General features: G+C 38.1%; 1 protein-coding gene across 1 annotated transcript in view; it reads right to left on the bottom strand.

The window, feature by feature from the left end:
• ZBBX (zinc finger B-box domain containing) overlaps window positions 1-14666 on the bottom strand; it is a 111152-nt gene that overhangs the window by 60606 nt on the left and 35880 nt on the right. Inside the window, exon 7 of the mRNA XM_006150294.2 lies at window positions 12978-13073. Within this exon, the coding sequence (XP_006150356.1) occupies window positions 12978-13073 (96 nt within the window). The remainder of the gene's footprint in view (window positions 1-12977; window positions 13074-14666) is intronic.

Raw genomic sequence — 14666 nt, 5'->3', positions numbered from 1 at the left:
CTTGGGTTTGAGTCTAGGCTTGGCCATGTAGCATACTACCGTGTTTAAGTTACTTCACTATCCTGAGCCTCAGTGTTATCTGTTACCATTCATAGGGCACCTGCATGGATGAGCATAAGATGCCACATTCCAACAACACAGTGTCTGACACGAGTTGTATGTTCAGTAATTGCAACCTGTAGTTGTTGTTAACATTAGTAGTGGAGACCAGAATTTATGAAGGTTGAGTTGTCCCAAGGGAAAATAATTACCTTCCGACAAAATACTTGTTACTGAGCATTGTCAAAATAGAAGAAATGAAGGTTTTGAAAGGGGCATGTACATGAGCAAAAGGGTGGTTGCTGGAACTCATGACCCTCTACAGAAGTGCCTTTCGGACATTGCTCTTTAGGTACCTGTGGTGTGTTCCCACTGAGGCCCAGTTCTTGCCTGGCCCCTTTTATCCTGGGGCACCTATTCCCATGCTCTATTTTGGCATGTGTTGCACTAGATTCAGCAATCTTCCCACCATATAATTATCTTCAACTGCTCAAGCAGTAACATAAATAACTTTTAAATAAAGTATTTCATGCTGTATTACCCATGACTAATCATAGAGCCGTTGATTATAATCTCTTCAGCGTCATGGTTTCTGACTCTTTTGTTTATAGCTGATTGGCCAGAGCTTATAATAGTAGTAGGTACTAAATATGTAATGGATAGATAAACAGACAGATGGGTAAAAAAAAAAAAAAAAAAAAAAAATAATAGGAAGATCCTTCCAATTCATGAATTCACCTTCAGAGGTAACTACTGCTGACAGTTTGGAATACATCCCTGCAAACTTTGTCTCACCTTAGAATGACAATATTTGAAATACTTATCTTCCACTTACTAATTTAATAACTCTAATTTCAACTAATAAGTAACCAATAAATAAGAATGTGAAGGTTATTATTACAAAATATTTAAAATAGACAAATGCATGTTAAATATCATTAACGCTTGTATGCAAAAATTTATTTAAGTACTATGTATTAATAAAATATTTGTAAATGTCAAAATTCAACTTACAGATAATTTTCTTTCCATCTTCTCAATATAAAAGTTTAAATGCAACAGTACTAATAGGTACTAACAGGAGGAGGAGCCTGCAAATGTATAAAATCACTTGTGCGACTGTTCTATGTGCTAAAAATGTTTTAAAATCAAACCAAAACAGCCTTCAGGACACATAGTAAATCATATATCCCACTGTAGGCTAGAAGGTAAAACTAGAGCCAACGCCTGTGATTTATGCCGGCATTTTCTCATCCCCCCACATCTTTCACTACACTGCGTGATGGTAGGATTTCATCTGGTAACTGAAATTTTCACCTGAACTCTTTTTTCTTTTTTTTCACCCTAGAATGATATTATCTTTCAAATTACACTCTACAAGAATTCATCACTCTGACAATGTATCATTAATCAAAGTAAAGAGGGTTGATATTGTATAGCATTTTGGAATGGATGACACCTTTTAGAAGTTGAGGTCCAAGAGTAAAAGTTTTAGTTAAGTTAGAGAAAGGATATACTTTACGACCGTGTCAGTGCTGCAAAACTCTAAGTGCCATCATCATCCAAAACCTTGGCGACCCAGCAATAAATATGAATGATAAGGTTGACAGAGCCGTGCCTCCTGATGGGATCCAGAAGTTCCAGCTCAAACAAGTTCACGAACAGTTTAGACCTACGTAACTTTGCAAGTCTGTAAAGAAAAATAAGTGGAGATGTCTCCTTTCCTAGTGTTAACTTCTGTTGATTTTTCCAGTCAGCAAATTTTAGAGAGCTTTATTGCACTCACAGTCTTGCATTGAAAACGAAAAATCTGGGGGCCAGCAGATGCTGTGGTGGTTAAGGCACTGGATTCCCACATGGCCAAGCACAGTTTGAGTCCTGGGTTGGAGGCTCGAAAAATCACAACAGGCATGTGTGGCATGCAATCCAAGAGGACAATGGAGAAGGGACTGCGGCGTGGCCACCACCCTTCAGTGGCGATTTCTCACTTTCCTTCTGTGTCTCTCCAGCAAGCACAAGCCCTCTACGACAAAAAAAAAAAAATTCTAAACCCTGCAGGTGAGTTCTGTTATTTCATTTGAATTTTCTAGGCAAATTGATAGAGAGATAGAGGTAGAGATAAATAGAGATAGAGACACACGTGTACACTGAAAAAGAAGAAATTTGCAGAACTCAAGAAATGTAAACTCATTGGTGGTAGTGATTGCTAGATACGGTTGGGACTTGGAGTTTTAACTATAAAATCATTTTAGAGGGGTAAAGATATATACTAATGGGATTTTTAATTTTTAAAAAAAATTATATATGGCTTGGCTTTGGCTTAGTTTTTAAGAAAAAAATTTCTTTCTCATATCAAGACCATTTCCCTAAGTACAGTTTGTTCTGGTTTCTTTGATGTGAATTACCTCATAAGCAATGGTATAGAGAAATGATGTCAATATAACTCTTGAGTTTTATTAATTCTTTAGTTTTTCTTTTCCAACTTATTACTGTTTTTAAAAACTCAGGGCAAGAGTCCAGCAGTTAGCATAATGGCTATGTCGCTGGACTGCCATGTAGTCAACCACAGTTCGAGTCCTGGACTCGGTGGCTTAAAACTCATGCCAGGCGCATGTGCATGCATGCCTAAAATCCCAAGAGGAGAATGGAGGAGAAGGGATTGTGGCATGGCCATCGCCCCTGGGGGGTGATTTCTCGCTTTCTATCTCTCTGTGCCTCTCCCGAGTGCATGGGCCCTATAGAAAAAAAAAAAAAAACAAACCTCAGGGCAAGTTTCCTTACAACTAAAGCCAAAAACCTTAGCAACGCATGAAGACCTTAAGAAAATGAAACTATTGAAATGCCTCTTTTTAAGGAATCAAAAAAATTCATTGAAAACGTATTTTGTGTTTGTTTCTTCCTCCTCCTTCTCCTCTTCTTTTTTAAGATTTTGTCATAGGACCAGGCATGTGTGTTCACTGAAGAGAGAAAGAGAGAAACCCAGAGAGACAAGGAACGTGAGAAACCACACCCCTCCCTGTGGGGGCACGGCCACACCACAACTCCTTTCTCCATTCACCTCTCAAGATTTGGGGCGCGCATGCACACATGCCCAAGCCACTGGGTCCAGGACTCAGATTGCAATGTCAGCCATGTTAGATCCAGTGCCTTAACCACCATTCCACCTGCTGTCCCTCCTTTTCTTCTCTGTAAAACTATTGAGTTATCACACACACGCACACACACACACACAAACTGCACAATGCTGACCCTATATCTATCAGTTGAGCATAGGAAACTGGAGTCCACCTGATCAACTCCTAGCCCGAGGGGCCTGAAAAGCAGAGCAGACCAGACACATGTTTGTGTGTGCTCAAAATCCTGACAACATTAATAAAAAAAAAAGGAGCAAAAAGGGATTCCAGTGTGACCACACCCCATTGGGGAGTGTTTTCTCCATCTGTTTCCCTAGGTTACTTAGCAAGTTTGAGAAGAAAAAAATAAGAAATGTCTCCTTTAATAGTGTTAACCTTTGGTGATTTTTCAATAACAGAACTGTAGACAGCTGTATTGCAATCACAGCCTTGAATTAAAAACCGAAAATTCTAAATTCTGCAAAAGAGTTCTGTTATTTCATTTTTACTTGCATTTCTGCTCATTCATTTGAATTTCACTCTTCCTCCTCTCTCCTCCCCCTCTTGATTCTTCCCTTTCTCTTTCTAGAAAGTACACACGCACCCTCTGCCAATTAATAATAAACAAGCACTATCTCATTTAAACTGCACATATTTAATGGCTACAACTTGATGGACTTGAGTACTCATGGATATGAGTACACCATTATATCATCAACATGATCTTGATAATAAATAAAGCCACCATTTCCAAAACTTTCCCACGTGTACTGCTTCCAATTTTTGTTTCTTTGTGATGAAAACATGGACCTGGAAGACATAACGCTAAGTAAAAGAAGTAAATCCCAGGAGGACAAATGCTGCATAAACACTGCTTATAAGCAGTATCTGAATTAGGAAAACTTCTGGAAGCAGAAAATAAAATAGTGGCTCCTATGAACAGTGAGAAGGGGAAATGGGGAGATTTCAATGAGTATAAAGCTAACAGGACGATGAAGTTCAAGTTCTAGGGATCGACTGCCACACAAGGCCAGTGGTGAACTAGAGCTTTGTGTCTTTAGAGCTCTTTTCAAAAGCATCATAGTAACGTATGTTTTGGAAGACTTTTGTTAAAAAAAAAAAATAAGCAATTTTTGAATCTCAATTTATCAGACTAGCTTTAAAGTAAAACTTCTTCCTTATCGAAATAGAGAGTAAAGAAACCCAGTTTTAGGAGGGATCATGAAGATCATTAGTCTAACCAAATGTCCAGAACTTTAGTCAAACACATTGATGCTTAGTATTTGAGAAGACTTTCTAATGTACATATGCTATCATGATTTTTTAATAGAGCCTGATAAATTTTACAAGTTTTGTTTGCTATGTTTTTATGTCTATTGGCCTTTATGGGATAAAAATGATCTAACTGTGATATCACAGCAATGCTATATTTAAAAACCAAAATACAAAGTATGGGTTGATTTTTGTTAGTGAGTTTATTCTGCTATGACTAAAACTCTATTATTCAAATCTCTGCACATAAAATCACTTGTTCCTCATGTAGCTCAAATATGAGTAATTACTGAAAGCAGCTAACTCATCTGGATGCATTATACATGTAATATTAGTTGAAAACAATAGCGAGCACTTGCTAAGACAATTAATATAGTGTATAATGACACGGCATCAGAACTGTAAATAGACACAAGACTGCAGGTGTGAATTTCTTGTGTTATTTTCTTGTTTCTATTCCAGCTTATTGTTAAGATTTCTCTCTAGAAAATTTCATTGTTGTAACAAAATTTGAAAGGCACAATTATTTAGCCCAAAATCACAGGTTGTTATTTTTCTTGAGACCATATGATTTAGACTTTTTGACAATGTTACTTCTTTTGAGGTATTCTATTTATATGTAATATAAATCTATAATATAAATGAATGGATATCTTAAGTCCATGTCATAACCACCAACTCTACTTATGCCACTAATAAAGCTGAAATTTTTATGTTTGTTTTCTGACTCTAATTATTTCCCAGTTAATTAAGAATTGGGAAAGTAAAGAATGAGATGTTATATATCAATCTTCAGATATTCAGCATACTCTAAAATTAGGGTGAAATTCTAATTTTGCTCTGAATTCCATATTGTCATGAATCAGAGTTGTCACAGATTGAGGTAAGGGACCTGTTGGGATTTTGGACCTGCACGTAGACATGAAATTGAACTTGGGCTACTTCCAGGGACGGAATTTAAGAAGAAGCGGTTCCCTTTGGGAAGGGACAATTCCTGGGGACAGCCTCAGCTATGACCCATCAGCAGGCACACTCCTGGCAATAGGGGAAGTGCTATCTTAGTCCTGAAGAGGAGGACCTGGGTGGCACATGGTCACATTTGCAACATGGATATGCACAGTATGTAAATCTGGCCTTCGTAAGACCACCCACGTCCTCATGATTTTACTGAGAATGCTTAGTTATGATCTAAAAATAATGTGTTATTCTGAGCATTAACAGAATAACGACTTTGTAAGCCTTAAAACTGATCATCAGTCATTGTTAATTAAAAAATACCTGCCATAAAGTTAATAGTGGACATTGTATTCTGGCAATAACTGAGATTCAGCTGGTAATTACCCACTCATAAATACGTTCCCAGACAATATAGGTACCCAATTCTACCCATATTTATACAGGCATTATGTTTTTGGAAATAAAATAGAGACTGTATATGAGGGGACTACAAAAGATGATGAAAAATATAAGTAAAGTACAAGTTTATTTTGGCACAAAGAATTGAAACCTATGCATTATTTTTCATAAAATACACATTCTACAACTTTTTTGAAGAACCTCCACTGACAAACAAAAAAAAAGAAAAAGGAATGTCTATATATTAAGATCTTATTTTTATCTGAAAAAAATTTTCATTTTAACTTTTAGTGTTGGCAATAAGGTCTAGACTATAGAAATAGAATTTTCATCCTTACCAATTTCCCTCATGCATTTATGCCTGATTTTTCAGATAATTAACTATTTCACAGAGGTTGGAAAAGGCAAAGAAACTTGAAGTGTTTTGATTCACTGCCAAGTATACATCAATCATAAATCAAAAGAAAGTCCCTTTGAAATTATACTATTAGCCTACATGGAAATAGTAATAGTTTGCCTTCAATTTTCAGATATTTATCTCTTAACTAAAACAAGCAATGCTGGTACAGAACGGTCCCTACTGGCTGTGAGGTAATGGCACTCACTGTGCTATCAGTTAGGAGCTGAAACATTGCACAGCTATCAAATTTGGCTACACTTTCTAATGACCAGAAACAACAGATAACCAGAAACAATAGGGTAAAGAGTATGAAGCATACTAGACATTAAGCTAGCTTCCTCTTTGCATCATAATGCTTAATATTCAGAGGTCTGTCCTTTTTTTTTTTTTTTTTTTTGTGCGCTCTCCAGACAGAGAGAGACATAGAGACAGAAAGCGAGAAATCACCCCCCAGGGGAGATGGGCACGCCGCAATCCCTTCTCCTCCATTCTCCTCTCGGGATCTTGGGCACACACGCACACGCACCCGGCGTGAGTTTTAAGCCACCAGGTCTGGGACATGAACTGCGGTCGACTACATGGTAGTCCAGCGACATAGCCATTACGCTAACTGCTGGTTCCCTGTCCTAACTTTTCAGATTAGGTATGCTTTTAACAAAGCAGAGTCAACAAACCTCATGGCTTTAATAGTTATCAAAATGCTGCAAAACCCATTATGCCTGATTAATGAGAGCGAAACAGAGAGAGATATCCACTCATCACTAGTCAAACGGTCACCGAGGTAAAAGTACAACAAGAACGGTAATGCACAGACAAAGGCAGAGGAGAATGACAGAAACAAGGAAAGAAATAAGTAAGGTGGTTAAAAAAAATTGAAAAGTTAAACAGAGAATGGAAATAAGAAAAAAGTCGCAGATAGCTCAAGGGCCAATTGATTCAGTCAGGAAGTGATGGCAGAGAATGAGTAAGACCATGACAAAGAAAAATGGAAGCTTTCTCTTAGGAGAAGGATATAGTTACACGAATCTCTTGAGAGGAATGTAGAGTTCTACAATCTACATTAACTCTTTGTGACTTCTTACTAGTGGTTATGACGACCACCTGTGGTCATAATGCACAGGAATCATTAATAGTGAAACCATACACTGCACATCATTAACATGGCAGGGAGTATGTAGTATATTTTGAAAGAGTTTCCTTCAGAAAAACTATTTATTTATCATTTTAAGCATACAGCACTGCATTTTGATACACGCACATGAGATAAATATGTCCACAGTGAAATGATTATGACGGCCGAGCATACTAACACATTCATCACCTCACAGAGTTGATTTTGCGTGTTGTGTGAGGAATGCTCACCTAGGTACACATGGCGAAACAATATGGAGCCTTAACAAATAAGGAAATGCTGCCATTTTCAACACTATCAATGTACTCGCAGGACATTATGCTGAGTGAAATAAGCCAGGCACAGACATAAAAGGGCTGCCTGACCTCGTTTATATGTGGAATCTAAAAAAAAAAAAAAACCAATGATTTTTTATTTGGTCCATGAACAAATGGACAGATTTACTTGAATAATCTGGAAATATTTTTTTTTTCTCTTTCAAAGTATTTCCGTCCTCAGCAATCTCAGTGGGTGAAATGGTGCTATACGAGAAGAGAGAGTGGAGGTGAGTTGCCAGGCTAGGCTGTGTCTGCGCTTTGCTAAGTCCCAACTTCAAGACGCCCCTTCCCTAGGAAACAACGCATTCCCCAGGACTCTCTCCCCTATTGCCACCAAGGGGCAACTTCCCTCTCCAAAGACAGGAGGGCAATAGGAAACAGTAGTACTCTTTGTTGTCACCTAGCTTTAATTTTAGTTATGTAAAAAGAAGTCCTAGTTTTTGAAGAAACCTATAAGGACTCATGGTCACTTGCCATTCTCTCTCATTTGTGTAACTATCGTGAAATTCATTTATGCCAGGTTTCAGAGACAAATGTGTCCTCTACAATTTGAGATTCGCTAGGAACTTAAATACCATTTTACTCTTAGTGGGTTACAACTTTTTTTCCCCTGAATTCAAAACTAGAAATTGTGAAGCTGGCAGTATTTTAAATGTACTTACCACAAAAAGAAAAAGAACAAGAAAAAGAAAAAGGAAAAGAAAGGAAAAAGAAAAAGAACAAGAAAAAGAAAAAGAAAAAGGGAAAGAAAGGAAAAAGAAAAAGAAAAAGAAAAGGCAATGTGATGAGAGGTGATAAATATTTCATTATCTTTATTTCAGTGATGTTTTCACAATATATGTCAAATCATCAAAATTGTACACCCTGTATATATGTAATTTTTATTTGTTAATTATACCTCAGTAAAGATGGAGAAAAAGAGTCTGTAGGCTGCCATATATGCTTTGTGCCAATGTACCATGTAACCCGAAGGAAGTTGCACACAAGTAATAATACGGTACTATTTTTGGTTATAAAAAGTGTATTGGGCAGCAATTGGTGAGGCAGACCATGATTCCAGTCCTGGATTCAGCAGCTTGAAACTCACACCAGGCATGTGTGCATGCCAAAATCCCAGGAGGAGAATGAAAGTGAGGGGATTGTAGTGTGGCCATTACCCCCAGGGGGTGATTTCTCACTTTCCCACTCATTGCCTCTCTCTGTCTCTATGTGACCACACATGCCCTATGGGGGGGAGGGGAGGGACTTTAATTTTTTTTTTAATTAAAAAAATACAAAAAATTTGGGAACAGCAGATGGCATATGGTTACATACTAGACTCCCATGTAGTCGACCGCAATTCAAGTCCTGGACCGGGGGCTTAAAACTCACACATGCGCTTGTACATGTGTGCATGCCCAAAATCCGAAGAGGAGAATGGAGGAAAAGGGATTGTGGTGTGGCCATCCCCCCCTGGGGAGTGATTCCTAGCTTTCTGTCTCAGTCTCTCTGTATCTCTGATGAGTGCATGCATCCTATAGCAAAAATCTCCCTAAAAACAATAATAAATAATAATAAATAAAAAATAAACTATATGACATAAATATTTCCCCACATCCTCAATGAATAATGCACTAAGAATTTTGAGAGATTCTTTTATTTATTTAAAGAGAGATTTGTTATAGAGCATGTGCACTTGCCAAAGAAATAGAGAGAGAGAGAGAGAGAGAGAGAGAGAGAGCAAGAAATCACCCCCCCACACCCCAAGAGGATGGCCTCGCTGCAGTCCCTTCTCCTTCATTCTCCTCTTGGGATTTTGGGCATGCATGCACAAGTGCCCAGAGTGAATTTCAACCGTTTGGATCTGGGACTCAAACCATAGTTGACTACATGGGAATCCAGCAATGTAACCCTAACGTCATCTGCTGGTTCCAGATTTTTGCAAGATTCTTATCTACAAAGATCACCTTCTAGTATGTTCAGATAGAGGATATGCCCACAATATGGACGTTAATATGTAATAGAGAAATGTTCAGTATTTAGAAAACATACTCTACGTCTTGATGCTTTTAGTAAGCATGGTTTGACCCATATATCATCGCTGCATCTGGATAACAATTAACCATGCCACGTCCAAATCGAACTGTCGTTTGAAATTCTGTGTATGTGGATCTGTGTGTGAGAGAGAGGAGAAGGGAGGATGACGAGAAAAGAATCTAGTTTGGATAAATCTGGAAGCTCAAACACTGAAGGGGAAGAAACATGTCTCGATCATCTTTGTGTCTCCCTCATCACCTAGCACGGTGCTGAAACGCACTGAGTCATAAACTTAGAAAACATGCTGAATAAACTGCTCAGTGACATAGACCTAAGACAAATTCACAGTGGGAGAGGGTACTTACACTATTTACCTTCCAAGTAGAGTGCCTTTAGTTAAATTCTATACTGTTATACGCAGACTCTCTTTTCTATCAATTTTCATTTCCTATGACTGTCCAGTTGTAATATCCTGAGAGAGGAAAGTAGCAGGTAGTTTTTAATTTTCTCCCCATCATTTCTGCTGCAAGCTATAAACATTGGGTGACCACTCAAAAGTAACTGACTATGGTAAATATGAGGTACGTCTATTTCATATTTTGCTGTTTTAATAACTTCGGTCATAAGCATCCTTATGAGCTACGAATAACAAGGTAACTTGAAAAGAATGAACTCTATCAGTGATCTCCCTAATTACAGATCTGATTATCTCCTTCACTTTGTCTTCAAGATAATATTAAAACTCTTAACTCAGGGACCAATGCTTAGCATAATGGCTATGTCACTGGACTCCCCTGTAGTCAACCGCGGTTTGCATCCCAGACCTGGTGGCTTAAACTCATGCCAGGCACGTGTGCATGAGTGCCCAAGATCCCGAGAGGAGAATGGAGGAGAAGGGATTGTGGTGTGACCATCCTCCTGGGGGGTGATTTCTCACTTTCTATCTCTCTGTCTCTCTGTCTGTCTGGCAAGCAGATGCGCCCTATAGCAAAAACCTCTACAAAAATTTTTTAAAAAAAAGACTCTTAATTCAGAGCCAGCAGATGGTGTAGTGGTTGGTTATATCACTGGAATCTCACATGGCCAACCACAGTTTGAGTCCCAGACCTGATGGCTTGAAACTCACAGTGGACGCTAGTGCATACGTGCCCAAGATCCCAAGAGGAGAATGGAGGAGAAGAGATTGTGGTATGGCCATTCACCCCAGGTGGTGATTTCTCACTTTCCTTCTCTCTCCCTCTCTTTGCAGAAGGCAAGTGCCCTAAGGCAAAAACATCTTTAAAAAAAAAAAAAAAAAAAAAAACTCTTAACCCATTAGACAAGATCTTTGTTCTCACTTGTATCTCCAAGTCCAAGTCCTGAAGAGGAGGATGTCAATGTTACTAATACGGATAGTCACTGCTTATCAGAGACTCTGCCTCCTAGAAGGTATTCAAGAAATATTTGTCAAGTAAACTGCTGTAAGATGAATGAAATCTATGATAAATCAATGCATCGTTAACTAGAGCTAGTATGGAGAAACACAATTGCAGTGGCTGGATCCCACATAACCAACTGTGTGGTTCGAGTCCCAGATTGGGTGACTTGAAAAACACTTGAGTGCCTGTGTGTGTGCATGCCCCAAGTCCTAAAAGAATAGAGGGAAGGGATTGTGGCATGGTTCTCTACTCACTTTCTCTCCATCTCTCTCAGACAAATCGACATGCCATACAGCAAATTAAAAAAATAATAATAATAATGCAACTAATGTGACATCTTGTCTCTAACCATTTTATTATTTAAATATCAGAATTTTTAAAAGAATTAATTAATTTATTTATTATTATTTAATTTGACTAGAGAGAGACACATGGGTGGGGGGGAATTGAGAAAATAAGCCACCAGGTCTGGGACTCCAACCTTGGTTGGCCAGGTAGGAGTCTAGCGCCTTAATCACTATGTTGCCTGCTGGCCCCGATATCAGAGTTTTTAAAGTTATCTGGCATCATTTGTGCTTAGGCATTTTTTTTTCTTTTCCTTCCTTTTCTTTTCTTTCTTTCTTTTTTTTTTTTTTTTTTTTTTTTTTGTCTGTCAGAGAAATATTTGCTCTAAGGTACATGTACTCACCAAAGAGAAATAGAGAGACAGAAAGACAGAAACTGAGAATCACCCCCTGGGGGGATGGCCACATCACAATCCCTTCTCCTGCAAAGATCTTCGGCGCACACACACATGCTCCCAGCATGCGTTTTATGCCACCAGACCCAGGACTCAAACTGCTGTTGACTACCTGGGAATCTAGCAATGTAACCAGTATGCCATCTATTGGTTCTTGTGCTTAGGCATTTCAAAAGCAATAATTAGGGGTCAGCAGGTGGCATAGTGGTTAAGGCACTGGACTCCCATGTGACTAACTGCTGTTCGAATCCCAGACTCAGTGGCCTGAAACTCACACTGAGCACATGTGCATGTGAGCCCAAAATCCCAAGAGGAGAACGGAAGAGAAGGAATTGCAGTTTGACCATCCACCGCTGGGGGCGGGGGGTGATTTCTCGCTTTCTTTCTCTCTGTCTCTGCAGTGAGACATGCACCTTATTGCAAAAATCTCTTTTTAAAAAAGCAATGATTATAAAATAATAAAAAATAATGATATGTAGAAGGTAAATAGAAACCTGAAAAATGAGCTGACCTAACTAATAATGAACAAGAACAAATTGAAAAGTTAATGTGTGGTGGTTGTTGCTATAGGGCATATGTGTTATCCAGACAGAGACAGGGAGGGAGAGAGAGAGAGGGTGAGAAATCAACCTCCAGAGGGGCTGGCCAAACTGCAATCCGGTCTTCTCTATTCTACTCTTAGGATCTGGGGCACACACACATGCATGTCTGGTGAGTTTCAAGTCCAGGTCTCCGACTGCATATTCGTCCATGGAAGATCCAGATGCCATAACCACCACCACACCAGCTGCCCCCAAAAAGCTAATTTTTACATTAACATGAAAAAAAAAGTGTCTATAAATACTTGTAAACTAGGTAAAAATAAAACTTAAAGTATGTGTCCACAATAAATAAAAGCACTGTTTAAATGTTCTATGTCATGTTCACAGATAGAACACATCTAAAAACTCTAATCAAGCTAAGTGTTTCTGCAACTATATTACACAGTTTAGCAAACAGAATCTAGATTAGTATTCAGTAAAATAATTTTAAGATGTATGTCAAGACTGTACAGAATAGAATTTTAGAAATTACTGTAAATAATTCTGAATTCTAGATAATTAGACATGCTTTAAAGGTCCTTATGTTGAAACCATTTATAAATACGCTGAAAATAAAACATTTCACAGTCATACCTGCAAAAGAGTTGTTCTGTGGAGCTTCAGTGCCCCCTTCTGGTGAATTTTAGCAAAGCAGCCAGAACAATAATCTTCGCCACATTCAAGGCATATCTTAAAAGATAAATTATTTTAAATCATGTATCTTAGAACACCATAATTTTTAAAAAATGTTTACATAAAAATGTTCTTCACTTACATTCTTAGATGTCATCATAAATCATAACTGTGAGATTCAAACCATGGTCCCAGCTAAGATTTAACTCTTTGAGAAAAACTTAACTTGTAAACATCAATTACAATTACTTTCACATCAACATAAATGCTAATAGCTGCAATATAACTGTTAGGTATATGTGTTATAGCCATGTATTTATGTACAATTTCTGGATATACCATTAGACAACCAATAATTCCAAGTCCAACTTCTCAACTTGGTAAAATTTAAATGGCATTATCTAAGGGTAAAATCTTCACTTTATGAGTTATCTTTATCAGGATTTAGTGAGTTTAATATAAAGTTACAGGATGTAAGTAGTTTAAATTATAGGCATACTCTCTGCCTCCAACAATCCCCGTATTTCCTTGAAATGTCCTCCTTCACTGCAGAGTCTCAACATAGGGTTTTCAAAGTGTTTTTACAAATGTCCCCAAAGGAAAGAGAGTATAATTTAATATAACTGTTAGGTATATGTGTTATAGCCATGTATTTATGTACAATTTCTGGATATACCATTAGACAACCAATAATTCCAAGTCCAACTTCTCAACTTGGTAAAATTTAAATGGCATTATCTAAGGGTAAAATCTTCACTTTATGAGTTATCTTTATCAGGATTTAGTGAGTTTAATATAAAGTTACAGGATGTAAGTAGTTTAAATTATAGGCATACTCTCTGCCTCCAACAATCCCCGTATTTCCTTGAAATGTCCTCCTTCACTGCAGAGTCTCAACATAGGGTTTTCAAAGTGTTTTTACAAATGTCCCCAAAGGAAAGAGAGTATAATTTAAAAAAAAAAAAAAACTAGACATAAATTCATCACAATGTCAGTAATGCTCATGTCTGTAAAGTAATTACGGGCAAGTTTATTTTTATCTTCCTAAGTCTCTACGATGTTAACATGTAACTTTACAAATCTATGGGTCAGTTAAGTGGAATAATGCAATATACCTGTGCCTATGAAGGTGTCAAGAAAGGCTGAAAATAAAGGAAATGGAATTTTTACGCAAGTGAAATTACAACCGTGCAGTGGAACCCCTGTTTCAACGCCCGTCAAAGTGATAAACAGCAACACGAATGGCTAAGGTTCCTCATTCCCTTCAGTTTGGCTCAGGCCAAGAATTGCCAGTAACACAAATTTCCAAGCCTGAAGTCTTTGAGAGATGGTGCTAGAGTATCTAGAGTATCTACGGTAGGTCCTCTTAGTTCCTCCAATCGTTTCTCATTTCTTCTCTGAATGCCCACTACCATTCTCTTCGCGTCTTGCTCTTTCTTTATATTGAGTGAATAATAAGTGAAAAAGTAGCTAAGTCAGGCTGAAGCAAGATCGACCCGGGATCTTACGCTCTGTACCAGTCAGTGCCCGGCTGAAATGTGCAAAGAATGACGTTTCTCCCCGCACCGTGGGCGTGTGAATCACCGAGGATTTAGCTACAATGCAGAGGCTGCTTCAGCAGCATTTTAACAAGCTCCACGACGATGTTCA

The sequence above is a fragment of the Tupaia chinensis genome, unplaced genomic scaffold (genome assembly GCF_000334495.1).
Source record: "Tupaia chinensis unplaced genomic scaffold, TupChi_1.0 Scaffold000281_1, whole genome shotgun sequence".
NCBI lineage: Eukaryota > Metazoa > Chordata > Mammalia > Scandentia > Tupaiidae > Tupaia > Tupaia belangeri.
This window is presented reverse-complemented; position numbering and strand designations above follow the sequence as displayed.